Raw genomic sequence first — 25913 nt, 5'->3', positions numbered from 1 at the left:
AGATTTAAGCATTTGGTGAGAAAAGCATAATTTTTGTATTTTCCAAGTGGATGGAATATGAAAGAAAATGCCCAAGGATTGGCAAAATAAAAATTCAAACAATGCATTTATATATATAAATAGAGAAAACTGAACAAGTTCGAAAAAGAGATGTAACAAGGATAGTGACAGCAGGATTAATAAAAGGTTATACAAACATAATGTTGTATGTATTTCCCAAGCTTACTTGTCTATAATGTCCTTGACTAATGCATGTTATTGGCATGAAAGTCTGATGAATGAGATGTGAATTGGCTTATTTTTTTATTTATTCATGCACGTTTTAACACATTTCTTCTCTGTACTGTAAGAACACAGAGACTTCAAAATACCAGAAGTCAGAAAAATAAAGAAACAAACATGATTTTATCCTAACAGTGATGTTCAGTGATATTCATTGATATACGAATTGTATGCTGTTTCATTTATCTATTTTGCATTGTTAAATTCAGATATCAGCTTGGCTTTTGTGGTTTATTCTGGATGGATTTTTCTCTAAACAGATTGAAAGTTGCTCATAATTTTTATAGCCATGGCAAGACTAGAATATGTGTTCTTGAGCACGCTGATGCTGTTGCTGCATATTGCCTAATGTCAGTATATACAAGCTGCTGGGCTAAATCTTAGTTCAAGGTAATGTTTTTACAATAGGCTGATATTCTTATAATAATTTCCTTGAGAATATGAAATCAAACAAAGAATGAATACTTTTTTTTTTCTGTATTTTCTTCCACTTGGTCTTTGCCCCTCCAAAAAGTAAAGAGAAGAATTGTGCTACCTTATTCATTACAACTAAATAACATGCATGCTGTAGCACTTCATAAAATTTGCTACTCTATGACTCTTCTTACGCTTGAGACACCTTATTTTCCTATGTCCTGGTCAGCATGCTTGAATATGAATTAAATGAATGAGATGTGAAGCTAATGTGTTGCAGTGAGTTTCTTAAGTTCATTCTAGGAAAATTAAAATAAAATAAAATAAAATAAAATAAAATAAAATAAAAGGGATAAGTGTTACCTTTTTTTCATGGTCTTATGGCTTAAATAATAACAAAAGTTTTGACCTGGACAGAATAGATTTTTCCTGAGACCAGTGAAGTTAGAATTTCATCTTATGAGAGGAGCTAGTAAAAACAGTATTGAACCATTTACTTGGTTGATGGCACTAAAAAATAAAGTCTAACTTCTACCACAATACATTAACTGAATTCATTAACTGAAAGTGCATGCAAACAAAATATCCAGTATGCATCTAGGAAGGCATATAGAAATATGCAAGCTGTATTTAAGATGTCATGCTCTGTTTCCAACCCAAAATATGCCAGGAAAAAAACTTTGTTTTTCATAAGCTAGAATAAACAAGAAGTAAACGGGACCCATAAGCAAAGTTCAGTACAGTATTCTCAGCTTCCAGAAAGAGTGGGAAATGGTGGGAAAACTAGTAGGGGTCTTTCCCTGTAATCTACTATGTTCATACTACTTGTTCCCTAGCAGTTTGAAGTCACTGTGGAAACTTTCCTGTTTCTTTTTTTCTACTTTCTCTTTTATTAAATAATAATAATATATAAATAAAAAGTTCTGGTTTGTCAAGTGAAATAAAAGAATGCTCTCCCTTTACTTTTCTCCTGTACAGATCTGAGATATCACTTACTCATAGTCAATGGTAGAGTTCTGATGTTGAAAATAGTCGGAGAATTTGGCTATTCTCTAGCCCCGGATTATTTCTTTCTTTTTATGCCTCCACCGCATAGGCACAAACTCTCTTTGGTAAATTCCCAAGCAAAGCTCAGTTAGATGTCTAAGTTACATTTAAGGAGGACTAGTAAAACATCCACCTTAGGTGATATTTTTGGAAAATTTTTCTTGTATAGCTTTTGAAATGGAATCAGGCATTTATATTCTCTAGAAGTATTTGAAAATGTTATCCTCATTCACACTGTGACTCAGTTTTCCATCTGTAGAGTAGGATCAATTCCTTCCTATGGTTTCATTTGTAATTAACATACTGTTGTCAATGCTCTGTTAAAAAAGACACAAACTATTTGCCTATGAGCAGTATCTAATTTGACAGTGGTGAGGGTGTTTAGAAAAAATGTGTAATTCTTCTGCAGATATTGGAGTTAAAAAAAAAAAAAGTGTTGGATTGGTCTCTCTGCAGCAGCAGACTTAGAATTGAAGTAACATTTATGAAAGTGAACGATTAATCAATTAATAGAACAAATTTTGTAGTTTGCAAATCTACGTGTGCACAATTTCAAAGTGAATTCAGGATTACTGTTCACAGAATTCTGATCGTAATACACATGAATGGAATTTTGGATTTAATTACTAAGGAAAAGAATACAGTGACCCCATTGTTTGGATTTTCCAAAACACTATTCCTAAAAACATTGCACTGAGAAAAACATCATATAAGTATGGCTTCCACTTTCTTCATAAAGTTGCAGGCTACAGTGAGGCCTCAGTAATAATAATAGCTGAGTGGCAAAAAAATGTAGGATAAAACCTGATAGATAACATGCATCCTCCTAGTTACTTGGTGTTTGAAGTTGTAGTGGTAATTTAAAAAATAACAAAAAGTGTGCAAGGTATATTTTTATTATATGCATTATATGTAACTTCTTGAAAGGCTGTGAGATTTGATTCAAGTTTTTGAAGCCTAGGGAAAAATTTTAGTGGAGTCAATTTAAAAAATAAATATAAATATAATGTCTGAAGACTCTGTAGATGGTTGTCATATCTTACAGTATCAAGTGACCAGCATCAAGATTTTCCACTATACAATTATTGCTCACTTTGTCTTAATTTTCCCCCCCAATACACAGCCCTACCACCAATATCATCAAACAATTTGAATGTTATATGGAGAAATGTGAAAATAAGTGTTGCATACTACTTTCTCATAAAAAAAAAAAAGGCCACTAAGATATTATTCTAAAACCTGATCTCATTCTAAAAGTAATACTTGCAATTATAAATATGGAGATTTTATGTGTAAGCCATTGAGTGAAAAGCTATCTTTCTGTTAGTGTTAACATTTTTTTTCTTTTCAGCTGGAAAATTTCCTTTCCATTCTATATCAGAGTTTACAATGTAACAACTTGAGCCTTCCATCGTTCCTTTGAGAGATAATGTTCATTTGTACTGCAGTTTTCAATAAAAAAAACTCAACTGGGCTTAAAAATGGGATTTTCACCTCTGTAAGGCACATTATTACAAAGTTACCGTACAGTAAAAAATGAACATTACAAAAATAGGCTTCCTGTGAAAGATAACTTCATATCCAGTCTCTGTGATATAGGTGACTTGTTTTGTAATTTCATTCAGACAGGACAAAATTCCCACCCTTAAAAAAAAAAAAAAAAAAAAAAAAAGAAAGAAAAGAAAGTAAACATGAGAGCTCCAAAAGGAGAGAATGATGAATAATCCTGCACAAGATCTAATCAGATAACACTAATACACAGATATTAATGAAGCTGTCAAGCTCTATTCACTGTACTGAAGAACTGAGGTATATATTGTCCTTTTAACCTTCAACGCTGATGCAGTGATTTGTAAGCTGTTGACTTGGTATTCTGTTATTGGAATCTGTGCTTTTGTTATGGCAGGAAATAATGAAGATATGATTCACAGGCCAGTTAAAAAATGCTCACTATATAACAGGCATCAGTGATAATTAGATAAGGAGAGAAAACAAGGAGATATTTTCAATTCACTTTTTCAGTCTTCTGTTAGTGTCTGTAGTATGTAATACCTTCATTATGTCTTATATCGAATGTCTAAGCATTTCCTGCAGGTCAAGAACATTTGCATGCTAACCATATTTTAGAGATTTTGTTTATTTTCCCAGATTATATTCTGCATCAAAACTTGATACTTGTTTACTCACCATAGAATCTAAGGATGTGTATCTTATAGGAAGAGATTGAGGTTGATGACTTTAGCTTTTGTAGTCATTGTCACAGCCCACAGGAAACAGACTCTGCTGCAAAGAACTAAGAAACAAGCTATAGTACTGCCCCTTTATAACTCTATACCGTTTGATGACGCAACCCCTGCCTTGCTGTCCTGGTTTCAGGTAGGACAGAGTTAATTTTCCTCCTAGTAGCTGGCAGGGTGCTATGTTTTGGATTAGAATGAGAAGAGCGCTGATAACATGCTGATGTTTTAATTGTCACAGAGCAGTGCTTACACCAAGCCAAGGACTTTTCAGCTTCTCGCTCTGTCCTGCTAGCGAGCAGGCTAGGGATGCAGCAGGAGCTGGGAGGGGACAGACCCAGGACAGCTGACCCAAACTGGCCAAAGGGGTATTCCATACCATCTGATGTCATGCTGAACAATATATAGGGGTGGCTAGCCGGGGTGGAGGGGGGGCCAGCTGCTCGGGGATAGGCTGGGCATCGGTCAACAGGTGGTGAGCAATTGCATTGTGCATCACTTATTTCGTACACATTATTACTATTATTATTATTATTATTATTATTATTATTATTGTTATTCTTTTCCCTGTCTTAATAAACTCTCTTTATCTCAACTCACAGGCTTCACTTTCCCGTTTCTCTCCCCCATCCCGGAGAGGGAGGGGGGAGGGTGAGCGAACGGCTGTGTGGTGTTTGGCTGCCAGCCGGGCTAAACCACAACACTTGCCCATCCATTCTCTCCCTCTTCTAAACACCAACTGTTCCCCACCATATATATACATACATTAGATTTGTGTGGGTTTTGTTTGTTTGTGTTCTATGAACAGAGAACCTTATAGCTTTTGTAAACTACTAGCAGCTTTGGGTACCAGAGGATATCTGAGGGGATCCTAGGGCAGGATTCATATTACTGAAAGCAGGTGTTTACATCTTCCATTTATTGAGACACGCTTTCTACTACCTGGTGAAAAACAAACATTAATAAGTAGGCCAGCTGACTCCTTCCCTAAAAGAATCTCTCTCCACTCACAAGAAGCAGCATATAGTGATCTTCTCAGATGTATGTGGCTAAGTTAGAGAAGGTGAAACCTGTCCTTAGTAAACAAACCTGTTAAAAATATGCGTCTCCACCATTATTAGTTTTCCACCCTTCTCTATGAAGAAAAACCTTTCTACTGAATGTGTTGTGTATTCCCTACCTAACACTCCTGTACTCTAGTCAAATAAAAGATGATCTCTTTTTAAAGAATGAAATATGATGATCTAAAAGTATGTAAGCTTTGTGGTAAGAATTCATGTGGAAAACAAATGGGTTTATGACTTTTAATTAAAAACAAAGGTTCTAATTTAGTATTTTAAAAATCAATATGGAAATATGAGAAGGTCTGCAAAATTTTCATTTAAATAATTACTTCACTATTGGTCTTAGACTATAAAAATAAATTTCATATAATTTGCTCTATGCACATTTTCTGTTAATTCAAAATTTTCACAAACTTTTTTTTTTTTTCCTTAGGATGACTTTGGTGTTGACATTCACATGTCATTAGAAAGTATCTTGTCTGCATCTGCCTTGACTTTCATGTTTGATTAAAAATTGCTGTATCATCCAATTTCAACAGATATTACTGATTAATGAAAACAAAGTGGCCTTCCCTTCTACACCCTATGCAATTTTACAGTTAGAAGGGTAATGTGAAAATAAAATTAAAAAAAAAAAAAAAGAAAGAAAAGAAACACAGTCTAGTTATATGGTACTATACTGTTGTCTTGGAGTCACAAGACATGATATATGTAGTAAAAATTAAGTGGAAACATCACTATTTGATGCATACTTATTTTGCCTCATAATTTACCATGTATTGGGTACTCCTTAGTTCTGTGTTAACAGAAATTAACACTAATAGTTTATCCTTTTATTCAATAGAAAACATACCCAAGTTTAGAATATTCATGTGGTGGACCACAGCTTCAACTTTTCTATAGTGTAATTCAGTTATACAATGTTACTCTAAGCATCTAGGGCAGATTAAAAATAAATGGCATTTGATAGCACATATCAATTTCAATTGAATAATAAAATAAGCAGAATCAGGAGTACTGTATAATAGAGTACTATTCTATTTCTTTTGAAAACACTAGTTTCTAATGAAAATTAAGTCAGCATAGATTTTTTTTTGTCTGCCATGTCAGAGAGGTACAGAAGTCAGCCATATATTTTTGTTCATTGTAACAGAAAATATATAGTTTGATTAAGGCTTTATTATTATTATTATTATTCATCAAATCTCAGTCTTTTTTCTGTGAAGTTCTTAAGGTTTTATTTGTCTTCATTTGTTTTCATTTGTCTTCATTTGTCTTCATATCTTCATTTGTTTAGTTCATATGATGATTCTACTTGAAAGTGAGAAGAGTATTAACATATTTGCATTTGGTTTTCCTCTCTTTAACCTTGCCACTTATCTGGTTATATCTGTTGCTTCATTGTTATTACCATATAGTATAATTTCTGAGAAATTTTTCATCATTCTAATATCACAGTACATTTGCATTATGCTTTTAAGGTGTGTTCCATAGCACATATTTTGTACTTTAAATGTAAAACAAAGATAAAGATTCAAAACAATATCAACATTCTTTAGTAATAAACACTGACCAGTTGTATGCAGGGTATTGACCAGTATCCAGACAACCCTTCTTTTACGGCATAACCCTTTTTGGAGAACTATGGATACTTCCTCTCTGATTCAATGCAGGAAGTAAGTGCTTACATATCTTGAGGATCATAATCATAATTCCTGTTCAGAAAAGCTTTTTGCTGCCACATAGATATTACAAAAGTTCAGTACCTTTCCATATGTGATATGTTGCAAATCATTTTTCATTTTAAAATCCAAGCTATTTACAGATGTATTGTAATGTCGGCTTTATCACTGACTTTAAGATGCTCATTTGGGATTTATTTTACTGTAACTTGATGGACAACTTAGACTCTCGCATTTGTAGGTCAACAGATGAGTGTTTCACCCTGCTGCTCCTCTGAGTGAGTACAGGAATGTTTTGTGGATGCTCTCAGATTATTTTGCAGGCCCATTTTGGATACTTATGATTTGCTCAGGATCAAGACTGTTGAAACCCTTTTAAAATCAGTTTTGTACACTTGGAAATATAGTTTGAAAAGACAGTTGAGTAATCAGACTGCAGTTTTAGAAATAGTTGGGTCTGTTGTTCTTGATGATTAAACTTGGAATTGCAAAGAAATAATTAGCCAGGCATTTGGTGCAAGCTGATGGTCTAAGACTATAGAAGTAGGGTAGATGGTTCTAATATTAATATGGTGCTTTCCTTCAATAATTACCTGTGAGGTAAAAAGACTTTTTTCTTCCAAAACATTTTTTTAATGTTACTGTTATCCAGATCACAGATAGACCATGAGTTCTGGGGGCTATTTTTTTTTTAATTCTAAAGCAGTATTAATTCTAACGGGAATTCTAATTTAATCAAAGAAAATTAAAGTGGAAAGAAGATGGAAAAAAATTGTTTAATGGATAAAACAAATAAATCTCCAGGCTGTATCTAAATACAAAATATTGTCATATAAGCAATGTCATTGGATTGACTGCCATATTTTCCTCCACAAACTTATAAAGAACTTGGGAGTAATAGTTTATAGTGCCAATGTTGTGCAAAAACAAAACAAAGCAAAACAAAACCATAGTTTCCTGAAAGAGGTGTTTTCACTAATGAATATTGTATTGATTTCTCATGTCTGGGTAGTATGGTGCATTGCATCTGATATTACCTTAGAAAAATACAAATAAATCAAAAAGAATTCATTCGCAGAAATGAAATAATGAAAGAGAATTTGGTTCCCAAAGATGTCACGCAAAGTTTTGATATTAACTCAAAGAATTCTTATTTATTTCACAGGGCAGAATTTTCAGAACTATCCTTCCCATTAAATTATTGGGAAATACTCGCTACGAATAATTATAGTGGAATTAAGAGTATTCTTGAAAATCCCACTCACAATATTTCTACAAAATCAAACATGTTTAGGCAATTATAGATTTTCTTAACAATACTAATACACTGATGAAAAATAACTTTATTATCTTATCACCTTACAGTAGTCATTTGAGCTATCTCAGATAAGACTGAGCAAGACACTACAAAGCCAGTGTTTTGAGAAAGCTGAAAAAACAGACATCAACTATGCTTTGCCAATCAAAAGTATTGCTTGAATACAAATGGGAAATCTCATTTTATATTCACTGAGTGTTGTAAGTGAAAGAGTTTTGCTGCAATATTATTGGGTAATAAAATTTCCAAATAATTTTACCTGTATAGGAGCTGGATTTTGAAGCTAAAACAAGCTATACCCTGAGGATAGAAGCAGCCAATATGCATGTTGACCCTCGCTTCCTGAGTCTTGGACCCTTCAATGACATGACAACAGTGAAGATAATTGTAGAAGATGTTGATGAGCCGCCTGTGTTTACTTCACATTTGTACTCCATGGTGGTGTCTGAAGCAGCAAAGGTTGGCACTATCATTGGAACTGTAGCAGCCCATGATCCAGATGCCTCAAATAGTCCTGTCAGGTAATTAGAGTCATAGAATCCTCTAGGTTGGAATAGACCTTCAAGATCTCCAAGTCCAACCATCAACCTGACCTACTGAATCCCATCACTAAATCATATCCCTTAGGGCCATGTCCACGTGTCTTTTAAATACCTCCAGGGATAGGGACTTCACCACTTCCCTGGGCAGCCCCTTCCAATGCTTGATCACCCTCTCCATGAAGGAATTCTTCCTAATATCCAATCCAAACCTGCCGTGACACAATTTGTAAGACTTCTTAATTGTTTATTTATTTATTTTTTTAAGCTGTTTGTTTTGTGATGGGAGATTGTTTGCACTGAAAGCAACTAGTTTTTGGTTTGTTTGTTTTTGTTTTTTCCCTTACAGCAGGAGAAGGAAATGTTCTAAGAGTTTGCATATTTTAACTTTTATACTCATAAACTGCAAAACCTTTGAAAAAATAATATATTTACATCTCTGTAAAATAAGTAAATAAATAAATAAATTAGCAAAGTTAAAATTTCAGGATTACAAAGCAAAAATAATCCTCATTTTATTATACATATTAATTTATTTGTAAATTTAGAAAGAATCCATATCTATAACAAATCTATACTATATCCATATCTATAACAATCTGTAACAAATTATGTTCTACTTAATCAATAAGGATGAAAATCTTTTTCTCTCTCCCTCTCTTCATTTTCTGTGTGCAGTATGTGCAAGCAAGTAATAGGACTCTTTTACATGGTAAACCAGAACTGATGTCCCACAGAAAAAATGTATTGCTACAAACTCTTTATGTGAAAGAAATGGATAGAACAAGACGTCCTGTATTTGCCAGGATGGTTGAAGGCAAAACTTTTTTGGCTTTTGTAAGTTCTGCTGCAGCCAAATATCTTCCTTTCGAAAGGGAAGAGATATGAACACTAGAGAAACAAAAATTCTCAAGGGCTTCTTCCTTTGTCTTGTGTGAAAAAAAAAAAGAAAAAAGAAAAAAAGAAAACAGTAATTCTTCCATAATATATTGTGGAAGAACATAAGGAACCTGTAGAAAGCAGCAACAAAAGAATATATATTGATATTGTGTTTGTCTGTATTCAGGGAGAAAAAGTTCAGAGAAAAAGACTCATCACCTAAATTAAAACACTAATTAAAACACTGAGTTACTTGTTAGTTTTGTTATGCAGAATAGTAATATTAATTGCCAAAAAACAACAACAACAATAACAACAACAACAACAACAAAAACATGCAAAGGGTCTGAAGCCCATGACTTCTGACTCAGGGGAATTCTGAGAACTTAAACATCTTCAGGAGTAGGACAATAATAGAGTTAAAAGTTAGTACTAAGTTTCATTTGTTGTTATTGTTCGTCTAGAGCATACACAGAAAAAAACTTCACAGATACAGAACTCATTTAGATGTCACCTTTTCTGAGATGCTAAATTTTTACATTCATGCATTGAATATGAACTTGTGACTCTACTGTAGCTCTGTAATTTCTGAAGCACCAATTTCAGTTGTAAAAATAAAGCATATGTTTCACTCCTAGAGGTGATACAAGTGTTCTCTCCCTTTTTTTTTTTTCATTATATATTTGCAGCAGATTCAAAATAGCTGCTTCCTATCATGTATAAACAAGTCCTAGATGGATTGGTTGGCAGGGATTCACTTGTGAAATTTATCTTTGCTGAGCTCTTTCTTTACAGTGGCAGTGTTTTCTGGCACTGATGTTAGCATCTGGTGTATAATATCTGGTTTAGCAGAACCATTTAGAGTAGGATTAAATCCAGTTCCATAAATTAAGTCTATGCTCTGTATGCTTTTTGACTCCTGTGTAAATGTAAGGATGAATTTATTGGCCTTGTTCTGGTTATTTTTTAGAATTTCAGCATCAAAAAATACTATATCACAAGCTTAACAGACATCTAGATTTCTTCGGCTTCAAAGTTGTTTGGAATTTGAGGGAGATGAAAATAAGACATAGTGAGGGTTTATCTCTATGCTTGTGAACCTGCTATATAAGTTGTCAGGGGTACTGACAAACTTTATAATGTAAAGATGTCCTGCATCTGCTGTGATGTACATTGGAGACCAGACACATAAAAATGGAATGTGTTAAGGAAGATGAAAGCATAATACTTTTCATGATCTATTTAAGAAGTTTAAATTATTAATCTATAAATAAGTACTCCATATTCAAAACATTAGATTATATTGATAGATTAAAATTTTTGGTTTGTTACAATTCAGACAATGTTGCAATTGCAAGTTCAGACACTCTTAAAGCCATGCCTTGACAATCCTACATTAAAATAAATAAACAAACAAATAAATAAATAAATAAAAAGAAAATGAGGTTATTTTATATGGACTTGAGAACTATTGGTGTTAACTTAATCCTTAAATAAAGGATTTAAAACTTCTGCAGCTCAAAGATTTTCAAGTATTAATGGCCACAAGGAGTTAAAGGATTAAGAGTGTTCAAAATATTTTTTCAGAATTTCAACATGGATACAATAGTTGTAAATAAAAGTTAAGGAAAACTGCTTGTTTCCTATGCATAAAAACTACTTTTTCTTCTTTCATTACAATCTGTTGTCTAATTTACATAACTTGTTCTCTTGCTTTCTCACCACTTCCTTCCTTTCCTCCTTCCCTCCTTCCTTCCTTCCTTCCTTCCTTCCTTCCTTCCTTCCTCCCTCCCTCCCTCCCTCCCTCCCTCCCTTCCTCCCTCCCTTCCTCCCTCCCTCCCTTCCTTCCTTTCTTCCTTCCTTCCTTCCTTCCTTCCTCCCTCCCTCCCTCCCTCCCTCCCTTCCTCCCTCCCTTCCTTCCTTTCTTCCTTCCTTCCTTCCTTCCTTCCTTCCTTCCTTCCTCCCTCCCTCCCTCCCTTCCTCCCTCCCTTCCTCCCTCCCTCCCTTCCTCCCTTCCTCCCTTTCTCCTTTCCTCCCTTCCTCCCTTCCCCCCTTCCCCCCTTCCCCCCTTCCTCCCTTCCTTTTTATTGATTTCTTTTATTGTTTTTGTGCATTCTTTTTCTTTGTCAGCCTCTTTCTCACTTCTCTCTCCCTCTCTGTTATTTTTCTTTCCCTTTTTCTCTCTTTCTTACTATGTTTTTAAGAAAGGCCTTTGAATTTTCAAGTTATGTAGTAACAGTGTTAATAATTAGGAAATGTAAAGGCTGGCCTGAGATTGAATCAAAACTACTGAACCTGACATGATTGACTACATAGCAGAGGTGACAGGAATAGTCCCCAGGGGAAGCTTATCAAAACTAAACAAAACAAGGGAGGGGAAAAAAAAAAAAAAAAAAAAGAAACTACAGTTGACTTGAAAAGAAGAAGAAGAAGAAAAGTGAAAGAGGAAGAGTTTCAATCCATGAAAACTCTTACTGTTGTTTTTATGACTCTTTATGCCTTTCTCTTACAGTGAGATAATGCAGTAAAGCAACTCTAAATGCATAACAAGTCTGTGCTCTAGAAATTTTGCAGCCAGGAGGGTTAGATATAATCATTATACAGCAGAGTAGAAGCTAGTATATTACAACACAGAACAAGCAAATAGTGTTGTCATATCATTATGTCTGGGAAGTCCTGTCTTTGCACTATCTTCCATTATTCTTTCCTTCCACATTGTTCAAAGGTTTTGATTAATGCTATATCAATAATCTAATATATCATCAGTGTGACAGTAATTGTAATGATCAAACTTGGCCTGACTCAGACATTTTAATTCATTTTGAGTGTAGGGAAGTGCTCTGAAGTACTTGATCTAAATGACACTGCAAGAATCTGACCCAATATTAAGGTGAATGTCAAGAATACTGTAGTTGTAAATCTAACACTGCCTAATCAACTATCCCTTTCTCTCAAAAGGGATATAAACAAAATACCCACAGGAAGTCTGACCTTTTCACTTAAGCTATTTTCTATTTGCTAAGGAGCTAGTTTCCCTTCCCTAAAACAAGTTTGGAGGCAAAAGATATGCAAGACAAAGAGTCTAGGGCATAAGCCTGTGTTTGTCAAATGACAGTTAAGCACTGGGAGCTGACGGTGATGACATGCAATCCCTTCACATACTCTGCATTATCTTTCTTTTCTTTTCCCTGCCCTGGCAGCTCTGGGTGACTCAGGGGCTCTTTTGCTTGTGACAGAGAACTGTGCTCAGGCTGCCAGCCCCCATGGGAGCCATGCCTTACTGGTACAGCCATGCAGCAAACTTCCAACTCTTCTTCTCTTTAGCTTGGGCTCAGTAGGATACTATTCCTTAAGTAAATGAATGGCTGCATTACAATGGAGAGGGAGATAGAAAAGAGAGGGGAATGCCTATAATCTTGCTTAACAGGTCACTGTGGTAATGGAGCCTGCCACTGTCAGCATATGTCACTGCCTGTGTGGTCTTGCCTTTGCTTACAGCTTTCCTTCTTTTAACACCCTAGAGAAACTGGACAAAACCAAGTCCAAAATGGGGAAACAATGGAAACACTTTCTTTCTAATGAGAAATCAATGAAACATTTTTACAAGCTTTAATTGAACATAAATCAAAAGTTTTCATTCGTTCTTCACCTAGGTACTCAATAGATCGAAACACAGACCTTGAGAGGTATTTCAATATTGATGCCAACAGTGGAGTCATTACAACTGCCAAGTCTTTGGACAGGGAAACAAATGCGGTTCATAATATCACAGTCTTGGCTATGGAGAGTCGTAAGTAACAATTTAAAGATTTTATTAGTTGTTTATGTATAAAACTTCAGGTTTAGTTGGGATAAGCTGCACCAAGTGAAAATATGACAATGTTTCAAAACATGGCAGATAAAAACAATTCTTCTTACTCAATGTAAAAGACACCTATGTGATAAAAATGCAGAAATACAACAGATTAAGCATTTACACTTTCTTTTGCCTCACACTTCATGTATTTTTTTGACTTTAGAAAAGCAAGCACAAAAGAAGCTGAAAATGTCAGGAGTCTCAGACTAAATATAATTTAGAGCAAAGATGATATGGAATAGAGGAGAGCAGTTAACTCCTCTTAGTGATGACACTCAGGTTGATTGCTGTTGGTCAATCACAACACTCTTAAAAAGGATGAAGTAAAGGACATGTGAATACCTATGTTGTTTTACTTTCCTGAATCTCAAGTAAGATGGTAGAGGATATTTTGTACACAGTATCCTTTTCTGTGTAAGTTGAAAAATGGTGAAGAATCAAACTCTTCAAGTACGTACAAGAATTCTGTATGAAAATTTAAACCTAAACTTGTTCATCTCTGAATACATTCTGTGAAATGTGGTTCTTCAAGAACTGCTCCAACATGGGTTCATACCATGGAGTTCAGGCCATCAGGAGCAGATTGCTTCACCACAGGTCCCCCAAGGGCCACAGTTCCTGCCAGAAAACTGCTCCTGTGTTAGTTCCTCTCCACAGGTTACAGCTTCCACCAGGGCATCTGCTGCAGTGTGGAGTCCTCCATGGGCTGCAGGGGGACATCATGCTTCATCATGGTCTTCTCCATGGCCTGCAGGGGAATCTCTGCTCCAGAGCCTGGAGAATCTCCTCCTCCTCCTTCTTCACTGACCTTGGTGTCTGCAGGGGTTGTTTCTCTCACATCTTCTCACACCTCTTCCAGATGCTCCTGCAAAGAATTTTTACCTTTTCTTAAACACATTAACACAGAGATGCAAAAAGTGTCACTTATTGGCTCTTTTTTTTTTTTTTTTTTTTTTTTTTCTGGGAGTGTGGGTGGGGGCGGTTTAGGTCAATAGAGGAGAAAGTTAGTGTCAAATTCCTTGCTATTTCACATATGGAATTAAAAAAAAAAACTGTGAACTACATTTGAATGCATTTCACAGAATCACAGAATGACTCAGGTTGGAAGGAACCTTAAAGATAATCTAGTTCCAACACCCCCCCCCCCCCGCCATAGGCAGGGATGCCACTCACTAAACCAGGTTGCCCAGGGCCCCATCCAACCTGGTCTTGAAAACCTCCAGGGACGGGGCATCCACAACCTCTCTGGCCAACTTGTTCCAGTGCTTTGCCACCCTCTGAGTCTACATCTCTAATCTAAATCTCCACTCTTTTAGTTTAAAACCATTCCCCCTTGCCCTATCGTTATCTGATTGAGCAGAATCGCTCTCCATTTTTTTTGTAAGACCCCTTTAACTTCTGAAAAGCTGCAATGAAGTCACCCCAGAGCCTTCTCTTCTGTAGGCAGAACAGCCCCAACTCTCTCAGCCTTTCTTCACAGGAGAGGTGGTCCAGCCCTCTGATCATCCTCATGGCCCTCCTCTGGACCTGTTCTAACAGATCAACATCCTCCTTGTGCTGGGCGCTCCAGACTCCAAGTGGGTCTTCACGAGGGCAGAATAGAGGGGAACAATCAACTCCCTCGACCTGCTGGCTACTCCTCCTCTGTTGATGCAGCCCAGGATGCAGTTGGCCTTCTGGGCTGCAAGCACACACTGGTGGCCCATGATGAGCATGATGAGCATCTACCTGCACCCCCAAGTCCTTCTTTGCAGGGCTGCTCTCAGTGAGTTCTATACTCATGTCCAGGATTGTCCAGACCCAGAACAGCACCTTGCACTTTGACTTGTTGAACCTCATTAGGTTCACGTGGGCCTAATTCTCAAGCTTGTCCAGGTCCCTTTGGATGGCATCCCTTCCTTCTGTTGTATCAACTGCACCACTCAGTTTGGGGTCATCTGCAAACTTGCTGAGGGTGCACTCGATCCCACTGTCTATGTCATTGATAAAGATATTAAACAGTACCGGTCCCAGGTCAGACCCCTGTGCTACACAACTCATCTCTGGCCTCCACTTGGACATAGAGCCATTGACCACCACTCTCTGGGAGCAGCCTTCAAACCAACTCCTTATCTACTGAATGGTCCACCCATTCAGTATTCAGATATTCAGATAAGATATCAAATCCATATCTTTCCAATTTGGAGACAAGGATATCATGTGGGACGGTGTCAAAGGCCTTACAGAAGTCCAGGTAGATGACATCAGTAGCTCTTCCTTGTCAACTGATGCAGTCATTCCATCATAGAAGGCCACCAGATTGGTCAGGCACAACTTACCTGTGGTGAAGCCATGCTGGCTGTCTCGGATCACCTCTTTGTCCTGCATGTGCTTTGACATTGCTACCAGGAGGATCTTTTCCACGATCTTGCCAGGCACAGAGGTGAAGCTCACTGGTATGTAGTTCCCCAGGTATTCTGTTCTACCCTTTTAAAAATGGGAGTGATGTTTCTCTTTTTTGAGGGGACTTTGCTTGACTGCCAGGACTTTTCAAATATGATGGAGAGAGTCTTGGCAACTACACCATCCAGTTCCCTCAGGACCCTGGAATGCATGTCATCAGGCCCCATAGACTTGTAGGTGTTCAGTTTCATCAGATGGTCTCAACCTTGCTGTTCACTTACAGTGGGTGGGACTTTGCTCCTGCAGCCTCCATCTACGGGTGCAAGGAACCAAAATACTTGGCAAGCCTGACTGGCATTGAAGACTGAGGCAAAGAAGTTGTTGAGTACCTCTGCCTTCTCCATGTCTGTTGTTACAAGTTCACCCTTCTCATTCATCAGAGGGGGTACACATTCCTTGGCCTTTCTTTTCTCAGCAATGTCACTTCAGAATTCCTTACTTTTATTCTTTGCATCCCTTGCCAAGCTCAGTTCCATCTATGCCTTGGCTTTCCTTATCCCATCTCTGCATATCCAGACTGCATCCCTGTACTATTCACAGGCCATGTGTCCCTGCTTCCACTGTGCGTGCATTTCCTTCTTAGACCTCAGTTTGACCAACAGGTCCTTGTTTAGCCATCCCGGTTGTCTGCCCTTCCTGCCTGCTCTTTTATGCAGAGGGATGGAGAGTTTCACTTTAAGGAAAACATCCTTAAAGAGCTGCCAGCTCTGCTTAGCTCTTTTTGTCCCTAAGGATGGTGTTCCATAGGATCACAGCTACTAGGTCTTTAAATAGCTTGAAATTTGCTCATTCAGAAGTTCAGGGTCCTGACTTTGCTCTTTGCCAGGCCTGTACTCCTCGAGATCACAAACTCAACTAGGGCGTTGTCAGTGCATCCCAGACTGCCTCCAGTCTTGACCTCTTTAATCATAGAATCATAGAATATTCTGAGTTGGAAGGGACCCACAAGGATCATCGAGTACAACTCCTGGCACAACACAGGTCTACCCAAAATTTTAGACCATGTGACTAAGTGCACAGTCCAAATGCTTCTTAAACTCCAACAGGCTTCGTGCAGTGACCACTTCCCTGGGGAGCCTGTTCCAGTGCACGACAACCTTCTCAGTGAAGAACCTCTTCCTGATGTCTAGCCTAACCTCCCCTGCCTCAGCTTGACACCATTCCTGTGGGTCCTGTCACTGGTGACTAAAGAGAATAGATTGGTGCCTTCTCCTCCACTCCCCCTTGTGAGGAAGCTGTATACCGTGACGAGGTCTCCCCTCAGCCTCCTCTTTTCCAGGCTGAACAGGCCAAGTGACCTCAGCTGCTCCTCATATGTCGTCCCCTCTAGGCCCTTCACTATCTTCGTAGCCCTTCTCTGGACACTCTCCAGCAGTTTTACATCCTTTTTGTACTGTGGTGCCCAGAACTGCGCACAGTACTTGAGGTGAGGTCGCACCTGCACAGAGTCCAGCAGGACAAACACTTCCCTTGACCGACTAGCAATGTGACTTGATGCACCCCAGGATACGGTTGGCCTTCCTGGCTGCCAGAGCACACTGCTGCCTCATATTCAACTTGCTATCAACCACAACCCCCAGATCCCTCTCTGCAGGGCTGCTCTGCAGCGTCTCGTCTCCCAGTCTGTACTTATAGCCAGGGTTGCCCCGTCCCAGGTGCAGGACCTGGCTTTTCTGCGTTGGTGAGCACCAGGTCCAGTAACACTTCTCCTCTGGTTGGTTTGTCTAATACCAGGAAGTTATCCTCAACATACTCTAGGAATCTCTTGGATTGCTTACAGCCTGCTGTGTAGTTTTCTCAGTAGACATCTGGGTGGTCCAAGTCCCCCATCAGGATGAGAGTACACGAGCGTGACGTTTCTTATAGTTGAAGCAAGAATGCCTCATCCACAGGCTTCCCTTGATCGTGCGGCCTGTAGTAGACCCCAAACACAAGCTGTCCTTTATTGGCATGGTCCTTAACTCTCACCCACAAGATCTCAACCTGTCCGTGGCTGTTTCTCAGAGGCATCTCTTCACAATCAATCCCTTCCCTAATGTAGAGGGCAACACCCCCTCCCTTCCTTCCCTATTTATCTCTTCTGAAGAGTTTGTAGCCCTCCATTCAAGTTTTCCAGTTAGGTGATCCATCCCACCACACTTCCATGACAGCAATCAGGTAATATTTGCCTAATTAAGCCATGGTTTCCAATTCCTCTTGTTTGTTTTCCATGTTGTGTGCGTTGGTGTAGAGGCACTTCAGCTGGGCATTTCTTTAAAAACTGCTAATATTTAATAAAATATAAAATATTTAATAAAATTTGGTTGCTATACCATATAAAGAAATAGATACATCTTTTAATGTTTGCGCAGTTTTACCTTCTGCCCTGCAATCTCACTCATGTCACCACCTACAATCTCTCTTTTCCTTGCTCCAAACCAGAAGTGTTATTTTGCAAAATAGGTGTAGTAGACACCGATGTCCATTATGGTTAGTTCACCAAATATCTACTCTTTGAGATTAAATTACGACATTAGGTCTTTCACAGACTTGTATTTTAGCTAGAAATGTACATCAGTTTGAGAATGTGATTCCACTTCAGGTTTGCTTGGAAATACATCTCTTTTTTTTTTTTTTTTTTTTTTTTTACATAGCTGAAGGAATTCTGTTTTTAAGTTCTTACTAGCCTGATCAGTTAGAGTTGCAACATATTATTTCACCCATGATATCTGGGCTATTCCTAGTTTGAATAGGGTTGTTTTGGTTCGCTGTGCACCCTGGGTGATGGTTCTACATCACTGTGCTTTTATCTTTCCATATGATGTAAATTAATGTTTTGATTAGTGAGTTAGATTTTCAGCTTATTCCTGAAAGTAAAACCTCAATTGCATTTATGCTGTTGGAAAACACAAACATTGTTTTCATTTTGTCCAAAAGATCAAGCCAAGAACTTCTTTTGTCTTTCTAGAAGGGATTGTAATTGATTTGACAAGCATATGTAAAAGAAAATTACAAATGAGAAACATACTGACCCAAAGTGTAACTCTGAAGGAGCTCTACTTGATTGTATTGTTGGCTTCTTCTCAGAGAATCCAGCACAGATTGGGAGAGGATATGTAGCCATCACTATCCTTGACATCAATGACAATGCCCCTGAGTTTGCCATGGAGTATGAGACAACTGTCTGTGAAAATGCTCAACCTGGCCAGGTATGGCTTTATACTTTTTTAATGTTTACTTTTATCAGATAGGTGGTCATTCAATTCAGAAGCCTGACAGCTTTAAGATAAAATATAATCTGTTTATGAGAGTAAAAACAATGTTTTGATGTGCAGCACAAGCAAATATTACTCAAGTCCTAACATATCCATCCTACTTTTGAAGAAAAAGATGCAGATGTAAAAATAATGTGTTCAAGGTAGGGTTAAAAGGCTCCAAATTTTCTCAAATTTACTTACAGCCTACACAAGTAGGTTTCCTTACAACATAACTGACACATTTTTAAGCTCACCAAAATTTTAATAATACTAAGAATATATACTTCCTCCTCATTTTACTGGGAAGTGGGAAATCTTAACATGGAGTTTATTCCGAAACTAAAGGCCTACCATTCCTAAAATGAGCACATACTTTTATTTCCCTTAGGAGGTATGGTCCCTAAGGTCAGAATTTCACAAAACTTATTCCTACCAAACTGTTTTTAACTCCCAACATGACTTACAAACAGTCCTAGACTTAACTAACAGTATCTGGTATTGTTTATCTTTGGTGTCTGTCATATTTTAGCTTTTCGACTTTGATATTTAAGACCTAAGGAAATATATGTTTTCTAATTCTCTCTTCTCTCTCTCAGAAAAGTAGTAGATGTCTCATACATATAGATCCCACGTAGTCCCTGGGATGCTTTGCACTTTCGGGCCTTCTCCCAGAATATTTTCCTTTCTGTGGCAGATGTTGTCTATTACACATTTCAAAAGTACAGCAGAATTGAAGTCTTCAACAGAAAACACTATCATTAGCTTGCATTCATGAGAAGCACAGGAATAGAATAAGAGTGTTCTTATTGGAATACTTGTTTCTTGTCCCTGTGATCCAGTCAGAACTGTTACCTCTACTATTCATTCCACTATGAATTGTAAGCAATTTTGAAATCTTTCCTTTAGAGACAAGTTTTGACAGAATTTTACACAATAAATTTGAAAAAAAAAAAAAAAAAGAATGTACTAATATACTTGGGACTTGGCTTTTTCCTTTTCATACTATTTCTATTTCTTTCTCTTTTTCTTTCTTTCTTTCTTTCTTTCTTTCTTTCTTTCTTTCTTTCTTTCTTTCTTTCTTTCTCTTTCTTTCTTTCTTTCTTTCTTTCTTTCTTTCTTTTTTTCATAAAAAAGTAACTGAGTGCTCATAAGCATAATCTCTCCTTTGCAAAAGATAACAGTTCAACACTGATCACAGCAACAGGTAACTAACAATAAGAGGGCCATATTATAGCCATCTGGAAGATATGATTCTTCCACTGCTGTGCAGTTTATACTTCAAGCGCTGGTGCATGACAGGACCTAACTCTCTCACAGGCACTGCAGAGGATTGCTTTTGGTAAATAAAGTTCAGATACAGGGAAAGTAAGGAAAAGAGTCACATTTTACATGTAATAGTATCTCTACATGCTTGGGAGTTCAGAAAATTTAAAAAAAATAATAATATATGAGCAGGACCCATGAGAGGATTGATACTTTGATATGTAACAGAGGAGTTATGCAACGTGTATGTATTTGTGCTTCTTCACATTTCATATAATGAAACCTCAATGTATTTCAAAACAGGTCATACAGAAAATCAGTGCAATTGATAAAGATGACCCACCGAACGGCCATCAGTTCTACTTCAGTTTAACAGCAGAGGCAGCAAATAACCACAATTTTACACTTCAGGACAACAAAGGTAGATAATCTTTTTTTTGGGGGGGTAAATATTCACAACCAACACCTTTCATTTTGAATATATCATGCTGATTATGACCTACATAAACAGTGGTAAGGACATAAATTAAAGTGCAATCAGCTTCAAAAGTAATTTTATCTGTAGATGGTCTGTCAAGGGAGTAAAGCTGGTGTCTGAATCATTTAAAGTCTTGAGCCAAACACTAGCTTCTTTTTTATTTTTATTTTTTTTTCCAGAAGGCAGTCTTCTCACATTTTTCCCTTATATTTATTGATTTGTTTTTTAGTTTTGGTTTGGTTTGGTTTAATCCAAAATAGATTATACTTTGGAGCAATAACTGAAAAATGTCCATGAATCAACATTTTATTAATTCACCTCAGGGCATAAAAAATAAGTGCACATTTTTTTTGTTTGTTTGTTTTTGTTTGTTTGTTCATTTTTTGATATTTTTGTTTTGTTTTGTTTTATGCACCTTTTCAATAAGTATACTACCTACTGAGGAATGATTTTGAAAACAGAAGCATTTACACTGACTTCTTACTATTATTTCCCCAAACACTTATGAAAAGACTCCTGTTAACATCATGTTTTTATTAGTTAAATATCAGAGAACATGCTTCTAATTAGTGTTCTTATAGCATCTGAGCATGTATCAGTCAGTTTAGCTGTTAGCTGAGGCAAGTAGAACTAAATAGACACCATCTTATCCTTGCATTGCTCTTTTATGTATCAGTATTATCCAGAGTTACAAAGCAATCATTATTTATAAGAAGAAAGAAGCACGTGGTGGACTAAGGTGTACTGTTTGTACAGAAAGACCTTGAACAACACTCACTACGTACATGAGACCTAATAAAGACCTCTCACACAGGCATACAATTTGAAACTAAAAATTGTAAATAGTGATCAAAATAATAAAAATGCATTAGAATAAGACTGTTTAGAAATCTGATGCTGTTACAAGTACTGCAAAGTACTCAATAAAAAGACAGTCCATCTTCCAAAGAACTTAGTTTGCAAACGGTAATAACAGACCATTGCAATGCCAGTAAAATCGATGGAGTTACGAGACAGAACCAGTTGCCTCTTCTGATGTTATTTAGCTTTAGACATATTTCACATGGTGCTATATGAGGAAATGTTTGTATTTTTTTGCTAGATAGGTCATATTAGATGACACAGTAAGATACCTATACTGGATTATCAATGAATCTGACTATAGTTAGACATAGATGATAGCTAGATGATAGCTAGACAGACCGACCGACCAACCTTTTCTATACATTTCTAGGAGATGTATCTCCCTACTTCTCAGGAGCGGTCAACCTGTATTGAACACAGTGAGTTTTGCACATATTTTCTGGAACACATGGACATTTTAGTCACACAAATCAGAGCAACGTTGAAGCACATGTTTTAGATTGATTATATTAGCCAACTTGCTGACTCTCAGCTGAGACTGAAAACAAACACATCTTTGTTATACATGCAATTACAGGTATTTGTGCTCCAAGGGGTTATTTTTACATTTCAAAAACAATTATTAATTGGTGTTCAGAACCTACTCACCTATGAATATATTCTCTTATTCCATGCTCTCTGTATCTGTGAATAATTGAAATAGATCCTTGGAAATTAGACCTGAAACATGAATATAAATACTTAAACTGATTACTGAAGTGTTCTTTTCTTTTTTTTTTTCTTCTCCTTTAAAATAATCTCATCTTCAGCTATATATTGAGACTGTGGAACTGTGAGCATACTAAAAACAAATAGACCTCTGCAATTTTGAAATAGTTTTTCATGGACAACAGGAATATTTTTGTTTAGTTGAACGTGAATTCTCAGCCAATCCTACTTCTGCAGATTAAGGAATATATGACCAATATAAGCTCATTGAAATAATACAATGTGTTTCTAAAGTCTTCTGAGAGAAAGGCTGTATTTCTTATAGATTTATATTCTTGAAAGGCCAAGTATTTTACATTTATCTTTTTATTCCTTTATCTAGATAACACTGCAACAGTATTAACCAGAAGAAATGGTTTCCGAAGACAGGAACAATCTGTTTTTTATTTGCCAATATTCATTGTGGACAGTGGGTCACCTTCACTGAGTAGCACTAATACACTCACCATCAGAGTCTGTGACTGTGATGCAGATGGTATTGCTCAGACATGCAATGCAGAGGCATACATATTGCCTGCAGGACTTAGCACTGGAGCTCTGATAGCAATATTGGCTTGTGTCTTAACGCTGCTGGGTAAGTCTTCTTCCTGTTACAATTATTTTCAGTGCAATGCATTGTAATTAGCAAAAGAAAAAATAAAAAATATGTATAGATATACGCACACTCTTTTATTTATTCATTTTTAATCACTAAATTAATCACATTCCAGGCAGAACAGCATTTTGTATCATGAGCCACACAAAACCTTCATTCTGTGATTTTCAAGATCAGATACTTTCTAATTTAAGCTGCCTCCAGAGGTACATATAAAATAATGTTAGAAGAAAAAAGATTATTTACAACAAATGTAATATTTAAAAGATAAACAATGCAGTTTATGGGAGTATTTCTCTAGTTTAGTATAAAAGCCAATTATTTCCAGATTACTTACTTTTTAATCATTGTGTGTTCTTTTCAGAGATGTAACTTTTTTTAAAAATTGATTTGTAGAGAACAAAAGATACTCAGGAAATACAACAGATATAATTTACTGATTAGAATCATCTTATTTAATTGAACATCTTCTACAGAATGATCTTTTGTTACTCCTGCAACTGGTGTCTCTCTTGGATTTTATGTTGTGCAGTGAAACCACAGCTAGATAGAAGACAAGGGGAGCAACCAGCTTGTGAACAGCAGAACAGTGTCAAGAGCTTAGTTTGGTTAGCATTTTTCATTCCATGACAAGTCCTGAAACAAAATGCCTAGATGACACTACACAGGGCCAAATCAGGGAATAAAGATGAAGGATCATCCTTGCATCTGTGGGATGCAGATAAGCAGAGGTGCAATTTTACTTATTGTCAGAGAGATCTACTATAAAAAGGTCCCGATTCAGCACACAAGAATTCTCACGGGTGTTATCACTGGAGAGATTCGTCTATTCCTTGGCTGCACATATCAGCCTAAGGGGAAGGAGAAGACTGAAGTCTCCTCAAATTTGTATAATCCCAGTGGTGATTTATCTGTCACTGCTATTCAAGTAATTTGCATAAATCAAATCAAAAGATTTTTGTCTGCATTTTTGTTCATGCCAGTATTTTAACCACGTATAGGAAACTTCTCATTGACTGATTCACCTCACTGTAAGCCATTAGTAGGAAATGTTTCTTCTGCTACAAACAATTCCAAAGGACTCAGAAAAAGGAATCCTCTTGTACTGCTGTTAGAGAATAAGAAAAATCCCTGCTTCTGCAATGAACCCAAACAATTTACTCAATGTCTGTGTATAGGAGAAGACATTTCCCAAGTTTTTCAGCTTTTTGACCAAAAAAAAAAAAAAAAAAGCTAAAAACATAGGTTGTTTAATCTCATTCAACATTTGTAAAGACCAAGGCTTAAGGAGAAATACAAGTGAATGATCATCAACAATTCTAATCAACATTTTTAATACATTTTCTTCTAGCAATATTTCTAGTCCATATCTATTCCCAAATGAACTTTATTTGCACATGCAGGTAAATAGTTCAAAGAAACATATAATGTTAGGCTTTTCTCTTGTAGCAACTGGCATTGACATTAATGGAAAATCACCTGTTGAAAGCATTGGTTCAATGTATTTAAGAATTCTGTAACGATAGCAATTAACTTAAACCCAAACTGAAATGTCACCATTTCTGTTATATATAAACAAGGGAATTTCTGAATAATGCATAAGAAACTACTGTAGCTAAAAGTCAGGTTGGCCTGGGCATGAGCTTTTGAGAAATATGAACCATATGTGTTGAAGAAGAGTGTTCAGTGGAGACACAGCATTGTGCCAGAGAGTATCTTGCTTATTCCACTCAGTGTAGCACAGCTCAAACACAACCAATAAATCAGGTAACCTGAGGTTTTATCCCAGTCACTTCTAGATTGTGCTGAACAAGCATTTGGTAAAGAACTGAGGATAAACTATGTGAACATAGTGTTTAAATAACGGGTTGTGCACTCAAAATGAATCTGGCAGACAACCACCTCACCATTGATTTTAGTTGTGAAAGAACTGGACTTCAAATTTAGCTATCTGAATGTGTTACTCTTGTTTATCCAAGTAGATATTTCTATGTGATCTCATCACTTCCTTCCTAAACTTTTCCTTTTGGATACTGTTCAGAGTTGAAGGCACAGTTTAGTCTGTGTTTCTGTGCTAAACTTGGCTTTGAGTCCTGCACTAAGGTGCTGGATCCTGCAGCTGTTTTATTCCTGGTCAGGTGTCAGTCTTCATAAAGAAGAGGTATCAAAGCATCACTGATGACCAGTGAAACGCTAATCAAGTGTTGCTTGTCTTGTTCCAGAGCCTTTCTTCTTCTCTTATTTCTTCCCTGAAGGCAGTTGCTGGATCAGCTGAATGGCAATAATGCTAGGAATTTTCTTTTTACATTAATTCCCAAGGAAAGCAATGAAACAAACAAACAACAACAACAAAAAACAAGCAAACAAAAAACACCAAACAAACAAATAAAAGAATGAAGATCAACTAGTGCTGCATAAAAAATAAGTTTAAACTGTGAGCAAGTGGTTCCAGGGCTGGGACCAAGCAATGTACATTTTCATGTAAGGGTTTATCAGAGGAAACAGGTTACTGGATCAAAACTTTTTTTTTTTTTTTTTCTGATTAAATTTTAAAATACACTGCAAATCTAGTCACATTCATCAATGTCATCTCAACATAAGTTTCAATTGCAAAGCAGAGGTGAGATGAGATTTGCATAATTATCATGAATGAATACATTCTGGTTGTAATATCTTGAAATTGCAACAAACTCTTACCTGCTTAAAGTTAGTATGATATGCTTTGATATTCATTCCTCCCTACACATCCCTTTGCCTAATAAATAACCATTTGTCTCAAAGAAGACTCGGATTGTCTCAGTGGGATTTCTTAGTGTTATTATTTTTACTTAAACAACTGATCAATTTTAGACAAGCACAATGTTTTCAGTGATGGTAAGAAGGAAAAAAATTACTACATTATACCAATTTATTATAATCACATATAACGTGGCATAGCTAATTTTTTTT

The 25913-nt window shown here is 36.6% G+C and overlaps 1 protein-coding gene across 4 annotated transcripts in view; it reads left to right on the top strand.

Annotated features, from left to right (window-relative positions):
• The window catches only part of LOC118257413 (cadherin-7), a 90745-nt gene that overhangs the window by 59259 nt on the left and 5573 nt on the right, over positions 1-25913 (top strand). For 3 of the 4 annotated variants that reach the window (XM_050709351.1, XM_035565376.2, XM_035565377.2), the window contains exons 7-11: positions 8312-8565; positions 13116-13252; positions 18827-18948; positions 20563-20680; positions 22692-22943. In XM_050709351.1, coding sequence (XP_050565308.1) covers positions 8312-8565; positions 13116-13252; positions 18827-18948; positions 20563-20680; positions 22692-22943 — 883 coding nt within the window. Of the gene's footprint in view, positions 1-8311; positions 8566-13115; positions 13253-18826; positions 18949-20562; positions 20681-21971; positions 22051-22691; positions 22944-25913 lie in introns of those variants that run through there. The other variant, XM_050709352.1, reaches the window with a different exon arrangement.

This window comes from Cygnus atratus, chromosome 2 (assembly GCF_013377495.2).
Source record: "Cygnus atratus isolate AKBS03 ecotype Queensland, Australia chromosome 2, CAtr_DNAZoo_HiC_assembly, whole genome shotgun sequence".
Lineage (NCBI taxonomy): Eukaryota > Metazoa > Chordata > Aves > Anseriformes > Anatidae > Cygnus > Cygnus atratus.
This window is presented reverse-complemented; position numbering and strand designations above follow the sequence as displayed.